This window comes from Diaporthe citri, assembly GCF_014595645.1.
Source record: "Diaporthe citri strain NFHF-8-4 chromosome Unknown scaffold_2, whole genome shotgun sequence".
Lineage (NCBI taxonomy): Eukaryota > Fungi > Ascomycota > Sordariomycetes > Diaporthales > Diaporthaceae > Diaporthe > Diaporthe citri.
In genome coordinates this window covers 4,364,182-4,388,284 of record NW_025064847.1, presented here as the reverse complement: position 1 = coordinate 4,388,284, position 24,103 = coordinate 4,364,182, and the positions used below count along the sequence as shown (strand labels likewise).

Sequence of the window (24,103 nt, the reverse complement as noted above, 5' to 3'; positions counted from 1 at the left end):
GGAGAATTCCCACATGCTTGGCAACGACCACCACGCGAAACCCAGGCCCGCCCGACCTGCCTAGCCCTGGAAGGCTCGGCTTCCCCACCGGATACCCTTGTCGTTGCAGCACAACAAAAGAGAACGGACATTTTCAGCTGCATCCTTGATCCACACGCGACAGAACGCGTCCTTCCCCGGTGCTGCCGTTGCACTGGGGCCAACCCCGGCATTCAGAGCCCAGCGCCCGCAGACCCATATACAGTCCCCATCGCACCCCCTCGTCATCTCCTCACAACTCTGTTTTGGCTCCTCTCCTCCTTGGATTCCTTGCAAAGCTGTGCGTTTGTACCATAACCCCCTTCCGTACCGAACTTCTGGTCTGGTCGTGCGAACTCAAAGACGCGGACTCTCACGCGGCCCGTTGTCGAGACCTAGCCCACCCCGAGGCGAGAACCTTGTTTGCTACTCGTCTCATACACATCATAACCTTCGTCTTTGGCCTGTGTTATTACTCCTTACACAGTACAAATCTCTTTGTTGAGTTTGATTCAACCCTCAATCACTCCTTGGTGGCTTCTCTCCACCCATCTGAGGGCATACCTTGAAGGAGTGGATCTTCTGCCCACGGTTTGGAAGTGGTGTTTTTTTTGCCTCCCACACTGTTAGTCCAAGACTACGGTGATGAACTCGGCTGGGCTGCCCACACCCGCATCATATCGTCACGTTGATCAAACTTCCGGAAAACATTGCCAACACCTGCCAACATCCTCCAGCCTCATCGCTTCGGTGCCGTCATCGCCAGTCTCGAATACCCACAATAACAGGCCCACTGAACTGCCTGGTCGGTTTCTAGAACCTGTTAGGCGGCCTTTGACCTCGCGTCCGCCCTCTGGCACCCCGGCTCGCAGTCTCCACCAAAAATCATTTCCGACCTTTTGCTTGAGCCTTCGGCACCCACGGTGCGCCCTTACCCACCCGGCGCCGAGGGGCGATCTTCAGGGGGACGATCTGGGTTCTGTTCTGGAACTTGGGGCGCAGCACTTGCTGACGGGACAATAATAAGAACAAGCTGGGCTCTTGTTCTTGAGGCTCCGCCTGGTTTTGCTTGGTTCTGGCTTCTGTGAGGCCGATCGACCTTCGTCCACTCGTTTACCTATTTTGCCGCAAGATCTACGGATCACCCACCACACTCGTTCTCGCTTGGTCGCCACCTCGGCCCGTCGCGTGTGTCTTACAGCCTGGCCACGACCAGACTGTCTCAGACCCTGGCACGCACAACACTCGTCACTTGTGACGTATGAATCCAAAACCAAGATCAACGTTATGAGCATGCCTCGCCCATTAGCCTCAGCCGTGCTCGGGGCTGTCGCCGTGACAGCCTCGTTGATCTTGTTGATCCTTCACATTATCCTCGCACTACCTCGCTCGAACCCCACATCACCAACCCGGATCACTGCGATAATATCATCCCTTTTGGAGTCGGCGGTGCTGGCCCTGTTATCGTGGATCCTCTTCATTTCTAACAAGAAAGACAACTCAAGGACAGTCAACGGACTTGTGTTTGGCTCCTGTGTTGTTCTCTGCGTCGTCGCGGCTGCACTGACAATCGCAACACTTATCTCCCTGTCCAGCAGCGCAGCACTCGGAGACAGCACGTTGGGATTCCTCGGTGGAGCGGCCGCACTGCTGGTGTTGTCCTTTGTGGCCCAGCTACTTTTCCTGGTCGTACGTTTTATCGCTGATCGCACGCAAGAGGAGGGCCAGCAAGACTCGCCCAGCATGTTGGAAATTGGTCGCCGTTCGCCTTCAAGCCGGGTGAAAACTGTGCCATATTCGAGAACGAGCCCGGCCGAGTCCGCCACGCGAAACGTCTCCATCGACTCCAAAAGTCCCCCATCATCCAGCGGCGGGTTCTCCGCCACAGGAACAATCTCGTCTATGGCTTCGTCATTGACCAACGTCGTACGCCCGATTTCTTCAAAGACGAGGCTGTTGTCCGGCAGCCGGAGCCTCCGCAGTCAAAGGAGCCAACGCAGCCAACGCCGTGCTCCATCTCTCGAATCCATTGAATCCAGCGGCTCAGCGGAACGTGGCGTCGGGGAGAGCTTCGACTCGTGGGATACATCGTCTGTCGACCCACAGAACCGCCAGACCGTACTTGAATCGTCGTCACCTGCTACCCCAGGTCGATTCCTGGAGACGATTCCGGCCAGTCCCACCACCAGTCGGAGTCCGAGCCCCGGGACTCCACTGGACCTCGAGCCTCCTCGCCTGAGAAGGCGTAGCCGCAGCTTCAGCCCGGCATCCACGCGCACTCAACCCCCGGCGCCGCCACAGCGGGCCTTTACTCAACAGGCGTCGGCCAGCGAGTCGCACATCCATCCACTATTCCGCTCGGATTCGCCGACCCCGCCACCACTGGCAAGTCCCGGGACCGTGGTCATCGCGGCACCTCAAGCCGGCCTCTTAATCTCCGACCGCCAGTCCATCCGCAGCTTGAGCCGCATGCGAAGCGACAGCCTGCCGGTGGCCTCGAGCCCGCTGACAAGGACAGGCTCGTTCGACACATTTGGCGACGCGAACAAGAGCTTCAGCATGGCAAGCGACGGCAGCAAGTCCGAGGACTCAGGAGACGCGGGCGAGGCACCGGAACGAAACGTCACGCCGCCAATCCCTGATTATATCCTCAACGCCGGATCCAGCACGAGCCTGCATGCATACCAAACACGGAAGACGCAGAGCAGAGAAGGCCCTTCCGGTCCGGGGCTAGCTGCTCTGGAGGCTTGGTAAAGCCACACAGCCTCGCTTCACAGCTGTATGATCCGGCATCTATCACACGCGTCATGATCGACGCACAACTTTCCTTATCATAATGTTTCAATGGGCTGGTTTATTAGAGACGGCCCCGTGGGCAGTCGGGTTCACCAACAGGGAAGTGGGGGCAACAAACAAAAGAGAGTACATATGGGTCTGTGGGGCAAGGCTACCTGGCTGGGAAGGTGGCGGGATATACAAAAACATCTTGATACCAAATTTCTTTTCAACTTCTTTTAGCGAGGCGTTTATACACCTTCAGAGGAGACAATGTCTGGAGCACCTTGGGTGGTGCAGAGGAGGAGGAGGGGCCGGAGGAAGAGGAGAGATGAAGATGGAGGAGAGGGGAGTGAGACTGGGTGTCGTGTGAAGAGTAGATGTCAGAACTATGTGCAAGTCATGATGAGCTTGAGGTTCAGTTGGAACAAGCTGGACGAAGACACAGAAAACAAAGAAACATCAATCAAGAACCACAGAGAAACATCTGGTGCCCACATCCGTGACACAACCCTGCTGATACGCTGACGGGAAACATGGGACAAGCTCGACAGGTCTCGTGTTGGGATGAAAACATGAGAAGCTACGTTGGCCTTCTCCTCTATGAGTAGGTGCCAGTGGAGGTAGAGCTCTTGGGTGGCGGATACCTAGGCTGCGCCGACACGCCGAGATAAAGAGGCTAGAGGCGGACGGACTGACAGACTGACTGACCTCAAGGCATCCATGAGCCACGCTAGCCTGCCCCACATTGCCCGACCTCTTGCTGCCAGCCGCTGACCTTGCCTCCCTCGCCCGCTCTCAAGCTGCTCAGCTAACCCCACCCCCACTGACAGGCTTCGACTTGGGCGGACCCCAACTCGACCTCAACCTCGACATCATCCACCCGTCCACCTTCCTTTCCCAACCTCCAACCCTCGCCTGCCCAGTAGGACCTGCTATTCTGGGCCCTCTCTCATCAACAGACATCATCGCGCATCCTCCACAGAGAGCAGTCTACACCGGATATACTCTTGCCCACCATGAAGGTCACTTTCAAGGTGCGTCAGGTGCCCAGCCCGGCGGGTAGAGCTCTACTTTTGCGAATCGACATGTCCCAACCTCCACGACATGCTCGCATTGATCCAACCACACAGTTTCCTCTCTCTTCGGGCAATGCCTACTGACACTTTCGTCTACCCCGTAGGACCTGAAGCAGCAGAAGTTCGTCATCGAATGCGAACCCTCTGATCTGGTACGCCGCCATTCTGCTCCAGGCTGCAGCCCGCGTCTCTCTGGCCAGCCACGGCGAGCGCGCCGCCCCTGCCAATGCGACCGAGCTCGAGCGAAACTGACCAGAATACAATCTAGATCTCCACTGTCAAGCAAAAGATCTCGGAGGAGAAGGGATGGGAGCCCAAGCTGCAGAAGCTGATTCACGCCGGTTTGTGAAACCCTGGCTACCATTTCCGGCGCAACCACCTCGTTGACCAGGTGATAGGCAAAATCTTGAAGGATGAGGACACCGTCGAGTCCTACAAGATCGAAGAGAAAGGATTCGTCGTCTGCGTGGTGAACAAGGTAAACCTCACCTATCGCCACATTTGCCAGCCACTGTGACAAGGTTCGGGCGCTGACAATTTACAGCCCAAAGCTGAGCCCAAACCTGCCGCCGCCGCCGCCGCATCATCTTCTTCCAATGTCCCCGCGACACCCGCCCCAGCTGCTCAATCTTCCACGCCAGCACCACCGGCCGCCCCGGCCGCGACGACTTCTGCCCCGGCTGCCGCCGCACCTGCCACGCCTACTCCTGCGGCGCGGGGCTCTGAAGCCGCCTACAACGACCCCAACGCCTTAGCCTTGGGCGGTCAGCGTGCCGAGGCCATCGCGAACATGGAGGCAATGGGTTTCGAGCGGTCCCAAATCGATGCTGCCATGCGCGCCGCTTTCAACAACCCAGATCGTGCCGTCGAGTACCTCTTGAACGTGAGCACAAGGTATGCAACCAAGTGATGGATACATGTGGCTGACGAGATCACAGGGAATCCCAGAAAACCTGCAACAAGAGCAGCAGCCCGCACCAGCCGCCCAGCCTGCCGCGCCCTCTGCCCCTGCCGCAGCTCCGGCTGCCGGAGGTGGTGATGACAGTGTGAATCTTTTCGACCTGGCCGCACAACAGGGACGAGGTGGCCCTGGCGGGGCTGGTGCCCGTGGGGCTGGCGCCGCTGCCGGGGCGGGAGCCGCTGCCGCCGTCGCCGCCGCGGCTGCTGGCGGGCAAGGACTCGGCAACCTGGACTTCCTGCGACACAACCCCCAGTTCCAACAGCTTCGCCAAGTCGTCCAACAGCAGCCTCAAATGCTGGAGCCTATCCTGCAACAGCTTGGCGCTAGCAACCCTCAGCTCGCCCAGCTGATAGCCCAGAACCCCGAGCAGTTCCTCAGCTTGCTCGGCGAGGACGCTGACGACGATGCGCCCCTGCCTCCTGGAGCTCAGGCTATTGCCGTGACTGAGGAGGAGCGGGACGCCATTGAGCGAGTGCGTATTCCCCGGTTTTCTTCTCTGTCTGAACATTTGAGACTAACAAGAGACAGCTCTGCCGCCTGGGCTTTGACCGCGACCAGGCCATCCAGGCTTATTTCGCCTGTGACAAGAACGAGGAGCTCGCTGCCAACTTCCTGTTCGACCAGCCTGATGATGACGAGCCACCTAATGCCCAGTAATCGGCTTCAACCATTTGGCGAATTTTCTGGTCCTGGATTGGTTCTTGGAATGAGGCTAGATAAGCTGGAGCAATTTGGGCACCGATGGCGTTGTGAGCTTTGCGAGCTGATAGTTGGGAGCAATGGCTCTCCGCGAAATTACAGTATGGGAAGCAGATCCTTCGACAAGAAAGGAGGAGCAGTATCGCAATGATGGGCCTGATCCCATGGGCCTAAATGGTGCCTACCCACGCGCCTGCTTGCTCACAGTTGTCACTACAGAATGCAAATCTACGATGATTTGCTCAAGCCCTCGAACCGTTAGCACACTGAGTGGGAGGGCCTCGCACAATGTGAGGCGACGGTCGGCAGCAAGGATGAGGAAGGCTGTGATCACGTTACTTTTTTTGTGGTAGTCGGCGGAAATAAAACACGGAAAGACTCGGATCATTTGTGATTCCAAAATTGCCAATCCTTTTGACTTCCAAAAGGCTTGGCAAGCCTGACTGCAGACTTTAAAAACGAACCACACTTGACCAGCAGTTACCTTCTCCCACGCCTTGAGGCGTTCAGCCCGTTCTTTGCATAGTGCCCTGACCTGAATAAACCAGCCATGCCCGAACCCTTGTCTCAATGATAAACAAACGCAAAGCCTTTTCCTTTAGTCGACGCCTTCCAGAGAAATGACGGGAGAGCGGGGGGTATCAACCAGTCCGCAGTTTATGCACGCATGTACGCCGTGAGGAGAAGAAAGAAAATCCCAGAATAAACACAGGCCCCGCTCGCTCAGCCACCGATGCCGCCCGCAAACGTCTGGGGCGCCTTGCGGGCTCTGCCTCCGCCGCGCGTCCTGCCTCGCGCGGTCGTCGCAGAGGGCAGGTCCGTCTCGTCGATGACGTCCGGGTCGGTGCCGACCCCGTACTGGGCGCCGGGGTTGAGGTCCGCGCCGCCGGGGTGGTTGTCGTGTTTGGCGGCACCGCCGAACGGGTCGCCCGCGAGGCCGCCGTCGTGCGCGTCGTGGTCGCGCGGCGGGACCTTGTCGCCCTTCCTCCTGCCAAAGAGCTCGTCCTTCTTGCGGCGGTTGGTGGCGGCCTCCTCCTCCTCCTGCCTCCTGGTCTCGGCCTCCTGCTCGGCCTTGAGGCGGGCGAGCTCGTCGGTGATGGCCTGGGAGTCCTCGAGGGCGTCGGCGCCGTCGACGGCCTCGAGGTCCATGGGGACGTCCTTCTCGCCGATGATGCACCTGTTGACGGCGACGGGGTTGGCCCGCTCCTCGCGGTTGAACTTGAGCTTGACCTGCCGGCGGTTCTTGGCACCGCCGAACATCTTGGAGATCATGTTGAAGTCGGTGCCGAACATGCGCAGCCCGTGGTAGAACTTGATCGTCTCCGCGTCGGTCCAGAAGTTGCCCTGCGGCTGCCGCCTCATGTACGTCCGCTGCGTCACGGGGGTCGTGAAGTCGTCCTCCTCCTGCTCGAACACCACGCCGCGCGCCTGGTCCGCCGCCGCGTGCCGGTCGTACTGCATAGAGGCCTCGTTGATCCGGATGTGCCCGTCCACGATCTCGAGCTGTGGGACCGAGTCGGCCGGTGCCTCCTCCACAATTAGCCGCGGTGGCGCCTGCGCGGGCTTCTTGGCGGCGTCCGGGGCCGGCGTCCCGGACTCGGACGTGTGCTCGTCCGGCATCTCCTCGCCTGGCTGGAGTTTTCCCAGCTTGATGAGTCGCTGGCGTGCGCGCTTCTTGCGGATCCTCTCGCGCAGCTCATCGTACTTGCTGAATTTGGCGCCAATCCTCAGGTCCCTCGTCAGCTCGCTCATGACCATCTGCTCATGATCGACCTTTTGCTGCTCTGCATCCTCGGGCGTCACGGATCGCTTTCGTCGGGCCTTCTTGGTCCTCTCCGTTTCTTCGCCTTCAGTCTCCGCGGGGGTCACCCCATTAGCTTCCCCTCCACCCTCATCGTTGCCAGCTGGGGCTGTCGTCTTCTTTTTTCTTGGCGCTCGCTTCTTGGGTACCACAGCCTCATCATTCCCAGCACCCCTTGCCTGGGTTGCGCTTTCTTCGCCATTCGCAGCAGTTTTCTTTTTTCGTGGCGCCCTCTTCTTCTTAGGTGGCCCTGCGGTCTCTGTGCCAGCATCCGCCTCGCTCTCCGCTGTTACCGTAGGTGCCTTTCGCTTCCTGGGTTGCCTTGCGGCTGGTTTCCTAGTCTTGGCTGTGGACGTCGTTGAGGATCCCTCACCGTTGTCAAGTGATGGTGCCGCTGAGGTACTTGCAGAAGGTGTCGACGCAACCTCTGGAGTGGGGGCGGGAGACGGCACGGTGAGCTCGGCGGTGGATTTAGCCTTCTTCGCAGGTGTGGACCGAGCTGGTTTGAGCGCGGAAGGGCCTCCTTTGCGCGAGGTCGTCTTGGTCCTCGCCGCCGCCGCCGCCGCGTCTCCTTGCGCAGAAGTGGGCCTCGGGGCGTCTGACGGGTCTTGTGTAGGAGCAGATCCATCCTCGGTCTGCCCCGGGAGGGCTGTGGTAGTCGCCGCTGCCTGAGCCAAAGGTTCTGAGTGGGACGCGTCGTTTGGGGCGGGGCGCGTAGCTTCCACGGTGGTGGGGATAGCAGAAACCTGCGGCTCAGCTACCGCAAGACCCTTCGTCGCGGTTGCGACGCGTCTGGCTTCAGGGCTCCTAGTTCTTCTGGTGCGCGTCGTAGAAGCAGGAGGCTCACTGGATGGCGAGGGCACCACGGGCGGAGCGTTCGGTAAGGTGGGTTGGCTTGGTGTCTCTCGAGTCTCGACTCGACAGCGGTAGACGAGCTCGCGGCGTCACGGGTGGTATCAGGGGCAGTCTCCTCGACTGACGGTGGCTCTTTCTGTGGTTCCGTAGCAGTGACAGGTGCAGGCGCGGCTGGGGCAGGTCGTCTTCTCGCAATCGGCGCCTTGGGCTTGAAGGCGCCCGCGCCTTTCTTCAGCATCGAACTCATCCTGCGGTTCTTTCCTTAGCCTCCGTCGTGCAGGCTTCTCTGTGCGCTTGTGTCGGGTGGCTGCCTCGTCATTGCAGTCAATCAGGTACTCGTAGAGGAAGCGCGGCGTGGGAGCCAAGTCAGGGGAGGTCGTAAAAAGCTCGAGGTTGGCAATGCAGGTTGGGATCGAAAACGTAGATGAGCGTAGATGGACCGGCTGATTGACTAACAGCAAGTTTTAGTGGCAGGCGGCAGGCTCGCCCTCGATCGGTGCTAGCCCCCTCTCCCCTAGCGCCATTCCGACACGCCTCTGCACCTGCAACAGACGGGACTACTGGCACTTGGTGACTCGTGAAAACTCCATCTTTAATCAATGTCCTCAACTTCGACCCGACCACCACCAACACCCGCCTTCCACGCCCCCTTTGATGACCATCACAACAAGCACTCGACCCAGGGCATCACCTGGCTCTAGGATCCATCTGGAGTCCATGCCTTCTTTATCTTCAGTCAACACCTGATTTCCTGCAGCGCGCCCTTCCCTAGCCTGCAGCCTGCTGCTCACCGACGTCTCTCATGCCTGTTGCCACTTCTCCCTCGGCCATTCTCCCTGCGTCTCCCGTCGTCAAGATGGAAGACAGGAAGAGACCTGCCAACCGCAATGCCGATGACCTCGCTCCTCCTAGCAAACGACATCAGGTCAATGGCAGCAGCAAGTCTCGTGATGAAGCCCTTGACATGAAGGACGAGGCTTGGATCGAGGTGAGTGACGTTGGTCTCTGTTCATCCATCACAACAACACCAACCCCCGCCCCTCTCATCATCGTGACCAAAGAAAGCCCTTCTCAAACACGCCGCACAACACTACAAACACGGATGGAGGCTTTTGATCTTCGGTATCTGTCTCTCAGGGTTCAACATACCATGAGGATTTGCCCACTCGTTCAGTGCTAATGCATGGCTTGCTGGCTGCAGCATGCCGAGCGCTCAGGTTCTTAAATGCCCTTCAACCATCCGCTGGCATCCTCTCCCACCCCATCCTGAATGGTCGCTACACTCCCCATCCGCTCGACGCTATCGAAGGGATACATGCTGACTGTTGGGCTCCCAGGCATTTCAAAAAGATGCAATATATCGGCAGATGCTCGAGTACAAGAGAGAGAAATCACAACTAGAGGCCCGTCTCGAGGAGCTTGGGAAGCAGTACGAACACTATGATATCCATCTCAGGACCATCGATGCATGGTGGCTGCAGGTGAGATGCACTTCAAACCCCGCCACCGTTGCGCGCAGCTAACACGTTGAAGCTATTGCAAGAGGTTGAGCTGGTCGCCGAAGGCATGTTCACCGACAAATTCGAAACCCACGGTAAGCCCACCAGCCTCTTCCCTCCTCCGGTGCCCTCGTAACTGGAATATTTCACAGATTTGTCCCCATCGATCGGACTTGGCTCCCAAGATGTTCAGCTTTTCCAGAGACACCTGGCCGAGAACGGCAAGGCAATCAAGTCAATCCTAGAAACCCTCTTCAACCGGCTGGCCACCCAGCGGGGTGATGTTAAGCCCGAGATTGCTGAAATGGAGTCCAAGATCAAATCTCTTTTGGCTGAGCAAAAGGAGTACAAGGTGCAGTTAGAAAGCCTCGCCCATAAGAAGGAGGAGCTCTCTGCAAATCTGGATGCGGCCATGCTACGCGTTGTCAAAGCCGAGAAGAAGTTAGATCGCGCCAAAAGCGCACAAGTTCAGAAGCTTGAGCAACAAGCCCTTGCTTCTTCCACAAGCCGGGCCGTACCCGCCACGGCAGAAAATGGCGACGACACAGGCGACAGCAACGGTCATGACGAGAATCTGCACATCAAATACCAAGAGGCTGTTGTTACGATGGCCAAGCAAAAAGAGCAGTTGGAGTCGGCAATCTCCGAGATCAAGGCGCTCAAGGATGAGAACTCAACATTGAAAATCAAGCGTGAAAGCGTTACGGATGAAGAGTTCGTGCGAACGGACGTCTTCAAAGTTTTCAAATCTCAGAACGAGGATCTCATCAAACGAGTCAACGATCTGGAGGCCACCAACAAGCAGCTGCGTCACGAAGCTGAGAAGTTACAGGCCGAAAGGACATCCTTTCGCAGTCAGCTAGAACGCGAGGCGCAGAACGTTACGGCAGATCTTGAAGAGCAAATTCAAACCAGGGAAACGGATCTTACTCGTGTTAGGTCGCAGAGAGACGAACTCCTTGCCGACAAGGGCATCCGCCAGGCCCAGCAGGAGCAGGAACGAACATCTTTGGAGAATTTCAAGGAGTTGGTAGGCGCCAAAGAGGACCGTATTGCTGCGCTGGAAATGGAGCTTGAACGCCTTCGCCCAAGCTCGGATGCGCCCGCTTCCGAGCCTCGCCCCGACCTCGAATCGATCACTGTGGAGGAGTTGCGGGAGAAGTTCCTGAAGTTGGAGAAGGACTTCCAGTCGATCAACCAGGAATTGCCATCTATGGAGAAGGCATACAAGCGTTCCATGGGTATTTCTAAAAAGAAGGTCATGGATCAGCACTTGACGGAGGAGCGGATGGCGGTTCTCATACAGGAGAAGAGCAAGGCCGATCAGAAGTATTTTGCCGCCCGGAAAGATGCGGACATACGCAACAACGAGATAAGAACCCTTCGGCAGCAAAACGGCAAGAGCTCCGAGATCATCGCGGCGCTCAAGGAACATGATACACAGGCGCGCACACTGATCAGCAATCTGGAGAAGCAACTCACGGATCTGAAGCAGTCGAATGTGGCCGTTCTTGAGGAGAGTCGAGGTCTCAAGGTTTCAAGCGCCGAAGCTATCCGACGGGCCGACAGCGTCAAGTCACAAATCACCGAGCTGCAGAATTTGGTCAAGTCAAAGGACGTAGTGGCTGTCGCAGAGAAGGAAAAGGCGAACAACCACGAGACGGAGTCCGAAAGGCTCAAGGTGCGGCTTGAGCATGCCGAAAAGGACGTGGAGACGTGGAAGAAGAAAGCTTTCGGCAAGTCTTCAAGCGAGCTGAATGATTTGAGAGTAGGTGCCCCACGACGACTGTCCTATCTTTGGTCAATTACTGACATGCGTCGTAGCAAATCGCTCTCTGTTCCATTTGCCAGCTGAACCCGAAGAACTCCATGCTCAGGACCTGCAACCACATCTTTTGCAAAGAATGCGCGGAGGCACGTCTCACCAACCGGCTGAGAAAATGCCCCAACTGCAGCAAGCCATATGATAGGCCTGATATCATGCCCATCTATCTGACTTGAGCGATGACGACTCAGGCATGGATGCGTCACAGGCTTTGCTGTGGCTTTTTAATTCGAAGCTGCGCTGTACATTTGCGACTGGCACGAGTAACACGCGATGTTTGGATTGATGAGGCCCTATTGTACAGAGAAACAATACCCAGGAGAAGGCAAAGGAGCAGAAACCACGAGGCGTTCCGAGTCGGAGACCTACTGTTCAGGGTACGTAGATGGATATCGGACGGCGAGATCCTGCTAGATGCTCCGAGGCGCTCGCGGTTTTGCATGTCGCCATGCATTTGCACATAGACTAATTAACAAGGTCACCTCCCGTTGGCGTTCTCAAAACTTGGCCCCTGGGCAATCATGTCTCTGGAAGCCCGTAACAGCACGCAGTCAGATTTCGGTCGTGAGGATGTCGAGCTCCATCGGGGTGGGTGCTCATGCGCTGAACTCAATTGACAACTTAGTAAACACACAAGCGACCTAGCGACGACTTGTCGAGCCGAAGCCCGTGCTCTCGTGGCGAGAACTGCTCACGCCGGAACCGCTGCTTGACCCTGACGACCCGGACCTCGACGGGCTCCCTCCTCCACTGCCCCAGGTGCTCCCGTAGTTCCCTCCACCGTAACCGACTCCATTCCCGCGGGTGTTGTTGTTGTTGTTCCTACCCATCCTCCCAGCACCATACGCCGCCGCTGCTCCAGCTGCTGCTCCTCCGGCAGCACTCCAGAAATCCGGCCGCCAACCCTGTTGTGCGTTGTTTCCTCGCTGTGTACTGCTTCCTCCTGAGCGCCTGGGCTTCCCGCTGTTGTTCGTGCCGGGGTAAGGTGGCGGCGGGTCGTCGTTCCCAAAATCGTCACCGCCACCACCTCCCCCTCCTCCTCCCCAGTAACCGCCACCGTTGTTCTGTCTCGGCCGGGGACCATTGCCGCCGCCTCTTTGGGCGTTGACGAAGGCATTGTAGACGATAAACGCCAGGACAGAGAAGAAGATGACCCAGAAAACCCAGCCCACCAGGCCTGCCCCGCCGTCGCTGCCGTATCCTCCTCCGCCACCGCCCAGGTCAGGCCACTTCTCCTCGCCCTCGCGAGTGAGGGCCATGCGGTACTCCACGGCGCAGCTGCCCTTCAGGACGTACGGGTCGTCCGGGGAGGCGTATCCCTCGCAGATCTAAATTTCCTCTCGTCAGTTTCACACAGGGCCCCTTCGCTCATGAAGGAGAAGGTGGTTTGTCGTTACGCACCACATCCGTGGACCCGAGCTTCAGCTCTGGCGGGAGCGAGGCGGTGCAGCTCCACTGGATGTCCTCGCTGTCGTAGCCGGAGCCCTTGTTCTCGCAGCGAAGCACGTCGATCTGGTACTTTGAGCAGATGCCCTTGGAGGACACGCACTTGAGCTGCGGGACGGCGGGGACGCGGCGGTGGCTGGTCTGCCGGTCTGCGCGGAGGGTGAGGGATTCGACCTGAGGCGGTGGATGTGAGTAAGGCATTGGTGGTGGCGGCGACGCGTCGACCTTGCGCGCGCCGGAGAGCACCTGGCTGCTGGACCTGGGGACTCACCTGTGAGAGCAGGATGGCGTCGCGGGGCTTGGCCTTGGCATCTGCCGAGGTGGCCAGGAGGGCGAGGGCCGCCAAGAGGGAGATGAGGGCGTGCATGGCGGGATGCTTGTGGTGTTCAAGGTCGATGTAAAGCTCCAGGTATGCTGGATACAATGTCGGCCTGAGGTTCACCTTCTACTACAGTATTGTCGTCGAAAAGACGGAGATGATCAAAGTCGCAAAATCCAAACCCTCTTTCCGGGTCGGAGTCCTGGTCTAGACTCGGCTGGATGAGAAAAGGACAGTTCTCGCAAAGCTGGGAACCCAGACGGACGCCACCAGGACAGTGACGAGGCTGAGAAAGCTCCAGGTGAGTGTGAGTGACGTATGCGGGGGACCCTTGCTTGGCTGCAGCGCTGATTTTGTGTATCCCTGTGATGACAGCGTGCAGCCACGAATTTAAATAGAGGGTGCTCCAGCTCACCTTTCATGCCACGGACGACTTCGCGCTCACCAGTAACCAGATTGCTACGGAAGTGGCCACGATACTCTGAGGTGCGCTATCTCCGCCAGTCACCCAATTTCGAGAGCTTCCACCCGAACCTTGAACCTCTGGGCGGAATCTGGGCCACCCACCGCACGATCACTTCGATCTGGGGGGTACTGGATGAATGCATCTGGCGGTACGAAGGTTTGTCTCTAGGGTAGTAAGAAGAACAACTATATTTTGCTTACACACTGAGTTCGCGCGATTGTTATGATATGTTGTCTCCGTGTTCTGACTCGTGCGTCTGGCGGTACAAGTGGCATGGCACTGTGCAGGGTGGAGGTAAGGATGCTTTGGACAGAGTTCTGACGAAATCTTGTGTCGATTAAGGAAGCACACCCGCAGCGGTGACAGGGGCACCTTGAGTCGCACCTTCGAACTTTGGTTAATCTGACAACAAGACTTCATTATCAACGAGGACGATACCTCCCTCAAAGATGGTCTGACCTCCTAGGACGGTCATAAGGTCAAGGTTCCAGGACCAGAGCGTGCGATGCTCCGTCCTTCTCTCTAGTCGTACTCATGAATCTTTTTCCAAATTTAATGGCGGTGGTTCAGTTTTAGATGCAACATAGGTACTGACCTGGGTATCCAGCGAGCAAGTCGTCCCGCAATCTGCCACCGCTACAGAGCTACTTCAACTGGTCTCACACAAAGTCGTCTAAGTCAGCTACCGGCGACACGTCCTTGTTCGCCTCAAACCACCCCCCCCCCCCCCAAATCGCACGGCCTCGCCCGCAAAAAGGCCAACAAACCAGACAAAAATACGTCAGATTTATAGGCGCCGGTATCAGTCATGGATTTTTTTTTTTTACAAAAAACGCTCCTGAAACTCACCCTCCCGGTCACCTCTGCCGCCCAGCGCATCGGGACCTGGACGCTCGAGAAGCTGCAGTTGCATGAGCAGCCATCAACGACAAGCTTCCGCATGTTCTCATCTCCCACACGCCCGCAGGCATTGGAAGCCCGGATCGAAGATCCCTAGAAAATATTCGGCGAGTTAGAACGACAGCTTTATTACCTCCCGGGTCTCTCCATCATCCTTGGGTGCGTCCGCTTTATAGTCCGATCGGAATTCTGGTCCGGGCGCGGGACCGATCCCGGTTTTTTAGCAGAGCTCCTGGGACCTCTGATAAGACTGCATTGGTCGGTGGCAGTCTTCCTTGCGTTGGTGAGGGCATGGCTGGTTGTGTCCATTCACTACTGGGCGTTGGACGATCACATATTAGACGAGAACGGGTATTTGCACCTGTAAAAACGGATGGTACACCAATATATCACTTTTGCCACAGCTATACCTAATTAGAGCTCATCACCTAAGCCTATTCATATAATTCTACACCTAATACCTGTATACCTAATACTTACATACTTAATATATATATATATATATAATTTATGTACTTAATAGGGTATTAAGTATATAAGTATTAGGTATGTGGGTGCTAGGTATATGGGTTCTGGGTGTGTAGGTGCTAGGTGTGTAAGTACTAGGTGCGTGGGTGCTGGGTGTGTGAATTGGGTATGGGTATTGGTTTAGTGCTGATGATGTACCGGTGTACTTTCCGTTCTTGCAGGTGCGAATATCTGTTCTCTATTAGACGATCGTTGAGAATCTTACCTTGGCTCGATGGTATTAGTGGTGGTCGCGGGTTGATATGTCACGGCGATTGTCGGTTGACAAACTTGGTCAAGGCCCTCACTGTTACAATTCGGGTCGACGGCAGGCTGGTGGATTGAGGTATAACGGTCTCCCAAGCATTCTTGAGTAGAAAGACCACTTGCTGATGCAGAAGTATCTTGGCACTAGGTAGGTAGAAACGAGTGTTGGTCCGAAATACCAATGTTTTGTTTTGGATGAAACCTGAGCTTCATCAGGCTCGTAATCATTGAATGCGGTGCATCTTGGATTGCTGCCAACCCTTATGTCACCTGAGATGACCGCAAGTTCGACTGAGATCCGCAAGCCAAAGAATTCCCCTTCTTTCTTCTCTAGATCCAGCCGGTTATTATGACATGATTCTCACACATGCTAACTCCCATTCTCGTCTATTTATCGATCTATACCACTGCAGTCCCGATAGTACAGTAACTTAGATTATACATAGAGAAGATATCGTTTGCAACGTTATCAAATGTTGATTAAGGAACTACACCCAGTAATAAAAGCCTCTTATCCTTTACCTTCAAACTTGTGTTCATATGGCCAGGCTCGTTCACAGTAACGCTCTCTTTACGGATAGAAATACGGCATCAGAAGCTCCGCAGAATAATGATGAATGCATGGTGGTAATGAGCTGATTAAGACTGCGATACCTCTCTCACGGGGTTCTTTTCTTTGTGAGACTGCTGTCAGACAACAAGCCACAGGGTCGGGCCAGGCGATGCCCGTCTTACGCGCGCACCCTTCGTCGTACTCGTTGCCCGGGATGAATCATCTTACATGGTCTCTGTAAATTCCGAACTGTCGCACCAGATGTAAGCTTCCGTGGCTGCATTGTCGACACAGTCATCCTCTCGCGCTCCCGGATTTTGCCCATGGCCGTGGATTGTTTTTGAAACGTGTCTATCGCTGCTGAAAAGTGTAGTTTCGGTCTCTGTCGACACCCCGAGGAGAATTCGCAAGTGTTTTAAGGAGGCAATCTCTAGGTTTGGGCCACGGGATTGGGGGGCTGGCTGGACATCCGAACTCCGACCGCGCCCAATGTACCAGATCTTTTTTGCGTACTCGGCTCGAGATATTACGTCGGGTAAGTACTATTGTTGCATGGCTGCATGGTCGGGATCCTGCAGACGTGTGGGTCTGTTCACGGCCGTCAAAGTGGATCCTGGGCGGCCAAACATAAGGTCAGTGCATGCGAATGCGCGTAAAGGGGCGACCCTGCTCTTGGAGCTGGCCTTCGTCGACGATGGCGGCGACGACGAGTGCGGAAGTTGTAGATGAAAGACAATTTGCTCTGCGCTCGCTCGATGGGAGGCAAGCTGCACATGTGACTACTTGAGCGCACCTGCCCTTCATGACGGCGGACTAGCGATCGCAATTATCCTGATTCATTCCACACATGGCCTCTCTGGACAAGCAGCAGGTCGGCGTTCGTAGCCGTGTCTGCGTCGGAGATGAGATGAAATGTGGCAGCCTTCCGGGACCCGCCAGGCGACATCCGAATACCGTGGCCATGGGCTGCCCAACGGCGAGACAGAAACGGCAGCCGTTGACCACCACCGGAGTCGACTAGTGTACGTAGCCCAAGGCACGGCACTAAAATCCTTCCACTTCTCCCCATCCGCGCGTCCACCGACTTTTTCCATGGCGACACCGTGGGGTTCCTGTTTGAACGGTGAGATGCAGAGGAGTGCAACACCCTGCGGCTGCAACTGCGAACGGGGCAAGGTGATTCGGGGTGAATCATCCTGCAGGCGGTTAAGCCACGGGAGGTCATCGTCGAGGAGGAGGTCATCACCAAAGTCGGAACGCCGAATCCACCAAAACCGGAACGCCGAGTCCCATGTTCGCCCGGACCTCACCCATCAGCTTACGCCACAGACCTGCAGCAGCCCAAGCCGGTGACTCTTTGCCGTGCTCAGGATGAATCAGCAGCCATGGCTGTTTACTTCTGCAGCGAATGCGAGGGAAACCGGGTCAGCAGTGGAGTCAGAAGGCACCGCAGTAATTCTAGAAGGGCAGCCGACAGGGCCTGGGACAGGGGTGGGTGGGGCCCACAGGCCTACATTTCGGACTGACAAAGTGCGAAGTCCGCCCTCGACTGGTGAATGGTCTGATGCCAGCCTGCAGACCTCCACCCCCGTCGCCCTCTTATTCGTGTACAGGTCAGTGCAGGCAGGCTTGCAATTGACCCTTACCTGACTCTGGATGGGCCAGGTCAGAGTTGTGCAGCTAGAATTCGGTATCTGCCTCTCCCGTGCGGGACTTTGTACATATTTCCTCGCCCCAGTCGCCCCCCCTGCCGCTTCCAGCCTAGTCGTCCGTCTGCCTACCCATCCACCTTCTTATTCTCAATACCTTGAGCGTGACCTGCACTCTCGCCTCAAGTGCTAATTGTGTTCGTTCGCCTTCCTTTCTTCTTTTCTGCTCGCTGAATTGGATGTCACCCCACAGAGGACGGACCCAAGGCTGAGCCAACTCGTCAATACAGCGGGCGCAAAATACTGACTGTCGCCGGCTCACCCAATTCACCACCACCCTCACGATACACAACGGGGGCTTTCTTGGCACTAACCGAGACCTTGCGGGCCTTCACACTCACCTGCTGTGCGCCTAGCACGCAGCCAAGCCATCATGGCCGAGGAAACGCCCAACAACCGGCCTAATACTGGAGGCAGCGAATCGTCCAGTAGTCGCAACCAAACACCAGTGGATGACAAGGAGGCCAGGCCAGACACAACGAAGACGGACCCAGAAAAGTTGTCCGACAAAACACCAGGGAGCGACAGTGAGGACCGTGTCGACCTGCAGAAGCTGGATTCCAAGGTCATCAAGCCCCAGGGTGAGAAAAAGGCAGATCCCTACGAGGGCATGCCCCCGGAGCAGGCCGAAATCCTGCGGCGCCAGGTCGAGACCCCGGATGTCAAGATGGGCATGGCCACGCTGTATCGATATGCAACACGGGTCGATCTCATGCTTCTTGTTGTTGGGTCCATCTGCGCAATCGCCTCCGGCGCCATTCTACCTGCCATGACGGTTATATTCGGCTCCCTCCAAGGCACCTTTGCCGGCTTCTTCAACGGCACCAAGACCTACGACGAGTTCATGGGCGGCATGACCGACCTCGTCCTCATCTTCGTCTACCTGGGCATCGGCGAGTTCGTCACGACCTATGTGGCCACCGTTGTGTATATCTACACCGGCGAGCACATCGCTGGCAAGATCCGGGAGCACTACCTCGAGAGCTGCCTGAGACAGAACATTGGCTTCTTCGACAACCTTGGCTCCGGCGAGGTCGTTACCCGCATCACAGCCGACACCAACCTGATCCAGGACGGCATCAGCGAGAAGATCTCCCTGACCCTGGCCGCCCTGGCGTCCTTCCTCGCCGCCTTCATCATCGGATTCGTCATGTACTGGAAGCTGACATTGATCCTCATCTCGGTCGTTGTGGCCATTGTGTGCATCATGGGCAGTGGTGCGCAGTTTATCGTCAAGTTCTCCAAAAAGAGTAAGCCCCTCTTGTCCTTTCACGGATCCCCGACCGGCATATTCTGGAATGTTCCAGAATATGTCACTTCAGGATCCGTAGCAGGTGATTAACAGGTACTAGACATCAACTCCTACGCGCTCGGCGGTACCGTTGCCGAAGAGACTCTCAGCTCCGTCCGCAACGCCGTGGCCTTCGGGACACAGGACAGGCTGGCTAAGCTGTATGACACCCACCTGATCAAGGCCGAGTTCTACGGCATCCGCCTGAAGAGTGCCATTGCTATCATGATCGGGTTCCTCATGCTCGTGATGAACTGGAGTTATGGTCTGGCCTTCTGGATGGGATCCAATTACCTGGTTGACGGGGTCATTCCCCTGCAAAAGGTCCTGACGATCGCCATGGCCGTCATGATCGGCTCGTTCGCGCTGGGCAACGTCACGCCCAATGTGCAGGCTTTCACGACAGCCCTTGGTGCCGCCGCAAAGATCTACACGACGATCGACCGTGCTTCAGCCCTGGATAGCTCATCTACCGAGGGAGAGAAGCTGGAGAAGGTGGATGGAAGCATCAGGCTCGAGAACGTCAAGATGGTCTACCCGTCCCGCCCCGATGTCGTAGTCATGGACGACGTGACCCTCGAGATACCTGCCGGCAAGACCACTGCCCTCGTGGGGGCATCAGGATCCGGCAAGTCGACGATCGTCGGTCTGATCGAGCGCTTCTACACCCCGGTCCAGGGCAAGGTGTATCTGGATGGCCACGACACCTCGAACCTCAACCTGCGGTGGTTGCGGCAGCAGATCTCGCTTGTCAGCCAGGAGCCGACGCTGTTCGGCACCACCATCTACGAGAACATCCGCCATGGTCTGGTCGGTACCAAGCACGAGCACGAAAGCCCTGAGAGGCAGAAGGAACTTATCGAGGCTGCTGCTGTGAAAGCGTATGCCCACGATTTCATCACCGCCCTTCCTGAGGGCTACCAGACCAATGTTGGCGAGCGTGGTTTCCTGCTTTCGGGCGGCCAGAAACAGAGAATCGCCATTTCAAGAGCCATCGTGTCCGATCCAAAGATATTGCTACTGGATGAGGCGACATCAGCTTGTAAGTCTATCTGGATCAGGGAATTCTATCTCACTTGCCGGCCTGTCTGAATGATGCTGACCTTCTCTACCCAGTGGACTCTCGCAGTGAAGGTGTCGTGCAAGCGGCTCTGGAACAGGCCGCGGAAGGTCGAACCACCATTGCCATCGCTCACCGTCTGTCCACCATTCGAGACGCTCACAATATCGTCGTCATGAGCCAAGGGCGTATAGTCGAGCAGGGCAACCACAATGACCTCCTCGCAAAACAGGGGTGCATACTACGCGCTAGTCACTGCGCAGGAGATCGCGAGGGTCGAAGAGACCGACGATGAAGATGGATCATCCGACCACGAGAACGGGCCTGTTAAGAAGGAGGTATCGAACGGGGAGACGGCCGTCGAGGGTGAAGGCTATGAAGCTGATCCCGATGACGCGAACGTCGCCTCGAGGCTTAATCGCCAGGCCACGTCCAAGTCCCTTTCGAGCGTTGCCCTCCAGGGACGCAAGCCCGAGGAACAGAACAAGTACTCTGTGTGGACACTCATCAAGACCATTGCTTCTTTCAACAGGGAAGAGTGGAAACTGATGGTTGTCGGTCTCATCTTCGCCGCGCTCTCCGGAGGTGGCAATCCGGTCATGTCCCTGATATTTGCCAACATTATTACGGAGCTGAGTGTGCCCGTCAATGCTCAGACCATCCCGGGGATCAAGTCCAGCGCCCACTTTTGGTGCTTGATGTATCTGATGCTGGGTCTGGCCATGCTCATCTGTTTCTCGGTTCAGGGCGTCATCTTCGCTCTTGGCTCAGAGCGGATGATCCACAGAGCACGCGACAGGGCTTTCAGGACCATGCTGCGCCAGGACGTCGAGTTCTTCGACCGCGACGAGAACACCGCAGGCGCTCTCACTTCCTTCCTTAGCACGGAGACCACACACATGGCAGGACTTTCCGGTGCCACCCTCGGGACCATCCTCATGACCGTCTCGACCCTCGTCACCTGCATCGTCGTCGCGCTCGCCATCGGCTGGAAGCTGGCCCTTGTCTGCATCTCAACGGTGCCTGTCCTGCTCGCCTGTGGCTTCCTTCGTGTCTGGATGCTGTCACGATTCCAAACCCGGTCCAAGAGGGCCTACGCGTCGTCCGCCAGCTACGCCTCCGAGGCTGTCACGGCCATCAGGACTGTCGCGTCGCTGACCCGTGAGGAAGATGTGCTGGCCAAGTACCGTGAGAGTATCGCTAGCCAGCTGAAGACCAGCACGAAGTCGGTGCTGAGGTCCTCGTCCCTGTACGCTGCCAGCCAGTCATTCATGTTCCTGTGCTTCGCGCTGGGATTCTGGTACGGTGGAACTCTGATCGCCAAGCGCGAGTACTCGCTCTTCCAGTTCTTCCTGGTCTTCTCACAGGTCACCTTCGGTGCGCAGTCTGCGGGTACCATCTTCTCCTTCGCCCCGGACATGGGCAAGGCCCAGCACGCCACCGGCGAGCTGAAGAAGCTCGCGGATCGGAAGCCCCAGATCGACACCTGGTCCGAGGACGGCGACAGGGTGTCCCGCACCGAGAAGGACAGCATCCAGGGCACCATCGAGTTCCGGGACGTCCACTTCCGGTATCCCACCCGGCCCGACGTGCCCGTCCTCAGGGGCCTGAACCTCCAGGTCCAGCCCGGGCAGTACATCGCGCTCGTGGGGCCCAGCGGGTGCGGCAAGAGCACGACCATCGCGCTGCTGGAGCGGTTCTACAACCCTCTCGCGGGCGGCGTCTTTGTGGACGGGCGCGAGATCTCGTCGCTTAACGTCAACGACTACCGGTCCTTCATCGCGCTGGTGAGCCAGGAGCCGACGCTGTACGCGGGGACGATCCGCGAGAACATCCTGCTGGGGGCGACGGACCCGGACAGCATCACGGACGCGCAGGTGGAGGCGGTGTGCCGCGAGGCCAACATCTACGAGTTCGTCATGTCGCTTCCCGACGGCTTCGGCACGCTCGTGGGCTCCAAGGGCACGCTGCTCTCCGGCGGGCAGAAGCAGCGGCTCGCCATCGCGCGGGCGCTCATCCGCGACCCCAAGATTTTGTTGTTGGACGAGGCGACGTCGGCGCTCGACTCGGAGTCGGAGCACGTCGTGCAGGCGGCGCTGGACCGCGCCGCCAAGGGCCGAACGACCATCGCCGTCGCGCACAGGCTGTCGACCATCGCCAAGGCGGACTGCATCTATGTGTTTGAGAAGGGCGTCGTCGTCGAGGAGGGCACGCACCAGGACCTCATGCGCGCCAACGGGAGGTACGCCGAGCTGGTGCGGCTGCAGAGCTTGGAGAAGAGCTGAGTGTGCTTGGGGGTGACGATATCCCTTTTTTACCGGGCATGCCGTGTCTTGTTTGATTCCCCCCCCCCCCCGCATGATGTCCAGCATTTCCGAAGACTATGCGTATGATTCTCAGTTTCACGTTCATGTGTTTATCAGGTGGACCCTGGTGCAGGGGCCTGCACACCCCATCATAAAAAGGGAGTTGGCATTTGGTTTTTGTGTAAGCGGAGGCATATTTGTCTGTTTCTGCATGGTATATGGGTGACCTCAGGTCAAAGACTCAAGCATAGAGATGGCGTTGGGGATTGATATGCGGTGGTTGCATTTCACTCGTCTCGTCTCGATACCGGATGGCATTGGAGGTAGATAAGCAACTCTATTCAAAAGCTTAGTGCATTTCGTCATGACGATGTCTGTTGCGGAAAGTATGATGAGATGCTCCGTGATGCTGTCGCGTTCCTCCGGAAAGACAGCCGCTCTCCCGGGAGAGATGCCGGGGGGACGGTATCTCGTTGAAGAGTGAAGGTTTACACTATTGGAGATAACCTAGAGCAAAATGCATGGCAGGAGCGTATGAGCTTGTTGGTGGTAGGTTCATGCGCTGACTGTGGACCTATAACGGGCAATTCTATGATACATGCCTGGGAGGTTATCCTACGAGTGATCATCTCACAAAACACGGGAGCTTGTTCCAAAAGAAGTCACCGTTCAAGAGAGAGGTCGATGTTCCACGGCAGACTATCCCACGGCAGACTATCCCACGGCAGACTATCCCACGGCAGACTATCCCACGGCAGACTATCCCACGGCAGACTATCCCACGGCAGACTATCCCACGAGAAGTAATACAACGGCAGGTCTTTCCCAGCAGGCTGTCCCAAGGGTAAGGATGTTTAGGTCAGATTCTCATCAGAATTCATCGCACGCTACGAGATCCAGCGCAGTACCATGAACACGAGTCGTTCATCCATCCAGGTTTTGCGATCTACCCCATTAAGGCATCGTTATCCAAGGTCCTGATATGTGGAACCTTGAGAGCGCGCCCTCGCCCGCGCCCTCGGTCCCTTCCGAGGAAACAATACCTGGTTGTCTCGCATCAGAGTGAGACTGGTCGCGCATGCGGTGCTATGGGGGGACGGCCTGAGATTTCATGTGTCCGAGACGGGCGATTGCCTTACCTCCCGATCACACACTCACTCACTTCGATCGTGGGCTCTGTGTGGGGTGCGCCCCGGCAGGCCCGGCTCCATGGTCTTGCTGTTTTGTTCGGCTGGCTCCCTTGCCTGGGAGATCGGGCGCGGCAGCAAATCAGGACATCTCGTTGGCGAGTGCCACCCGGGCGAGCACTGAGGCGTGAGTTACCGGTGACGAGCTTGCACATGCACACATACACACAATTCACCACGTGCAAACCCAATGCTCGAGACTCCGTGGCGCCCGTCTGTGTGGAGCTTGGTCGTGTCCGCCAGGCCTACGATCGAGAGGCGTGGCCTCATGATGATGTCGACCTCTTCCACAGCCCACGACTGGCAACAAACATAGATATAGGTAGGTCAGCAGTTAGTCAAAGGCCCGCCCTCAGGGCCCAGACCCGACAAGACCACTATTGATCTGGAGGATTTCCGCAGAGGCGGCGTGCGTTCCTTCGAGTGAGACAGGGCTGCGAGAGGACGGCGTGGAGGCAATCTGACAGGGCAGGCCGAATAATAAGCAAAGCAAGCAAAGACGGTAATAAACATCGACAGGCACAGGCGCAGGCACAGGCGCAGGCACAGGACACACAAGCGCCCACTTTCGGATGAGGCT

The 24,103-nt window shown here is 57.1% G+C and overlaps 6 protein-coding genes across 6 annotated transcripts; 4 read left to right on the top strand and 2 right to left on the bottom strand.

Moving 5' to 3' along the window:
* Window positions 1–1,311: 1,311 nt before the first annotated feature.
* On the top strand, window positions 1,312–2,772 carry INS49_006751 (uncharacterized protein; the record flags this gene model as incomplete). The annotated part of the gene is made up of 1 exon (XM_043167520.1): window positions 1,312–2,772. One exon carries the CDS (start codon window positions 1,312–1,314, stop codon window positions 2,770–2,772), a length of 1,461 nt encoding a protein of 486 aa, XP_043028664.1.
* Window positions 2,773–3,812: 1,040 nt separating this feature from the next.
* Window positions 3,813–5,490, top strand: INS49_006750 (uncharacterized protein; the record flags this gene model as incomplete). Its single annotated transcript, XM_043167519.1, has 7 exons — window positions 3,813–3,830; window positions 3,977–4,024; window positions 4,141–4,213; window positions 4,271–4,350; window positions 4,417–4,755; window positions 4,811–5,305; window positions 5,362–5,490. The coding sequence occupies 7 exons, from the start codon at window positions 3,813–3,815 to the stop codon at window positions 5,488–5,490; spliced, it is 1,182 nt and encodes a 393-aa protein (XP_043028663.1).
* Window positions 5,491–6,255: 765 nt separating this feature from the next.
* Window positions 6,256–8,435, bottom strand: INS49_006749 (uncharacterized protein; the record flags this gene model as incomplete). The annotated part of the gene is made up of 2 exons (XM_043167518.1): window positions 6,256–8,140; window positions 8,197–8,435. 2 exons carry the CDS (start codon window positions 8,433–8,435, stop codon window positions 6,256–6,258), a joined length of 2,124 nt encoding a protein of 707 aa, XP_043028662.1.
* A 555-nt stretch (window positions 8,436–8,990) lies between these two features.
* Window positions 8,991–11,688, top strand: INS49_006748 (uncharacterized protein; the record flags this gene model as incomplete). Its single annotated transcript, XM_043167517.1, has 5 exons — window positions 8,991–9,176; window positions 9,526–9,669; window positions 9,722–9,782; window positions 9,840–11,455; window positions 11,512–11,688. The coding sequence occupies 5 exons, from the start codon at window positions 8,991–8,993 to the stop codon at window positions 11,686–11,688; spliced, it is 2,184 nt and encodes a 727-aa protein (XP_043028661.1).
* Window positions 11,689–12,153: 465 nt separating this feature from the next.
* On the bottom strand, window positions 12,154–13,325 carry INS49_006747 (uncharacterized protein; the record flags this gene model as incomplete). The annotated part of the gene is made up of 3 exons (XM_043167516.1): window positions 12,154–12,840; window positions 12,914–13,132; window positions 13,230–13,325. 3 exons carry the CDS (start codon window positions 13,323–13,325, stop codon window positions 12,154–12,156), a joined length of 1,002 nt encoding a protein of 333 aa, XP_043028660.1.
* Window positions 13,326–18,052: 4,727 nt separating this feature from the next.
* Window positions 18,053–22,315, top strand: INS49_006746 (uncharacterized protein; the record flags this gene model as incomplete). The annotated part of the gene is made up of 4 exons (XM_043167515.1): window positions 18,053–18,929; window positions 19,032–20,012; window positions 20,087–20,171; window positions 20,263–22,315. 4 exons carry the CDS (start codon window positions 18,053–18,055, stop codon window positions 22,313–22,315), a joined length of 3,996 nt encoding a protein of 1,331 aa, XP_043028659.1.
* Window positions 22,316–24,103: the final 1,788 nt, after the last annotated feature.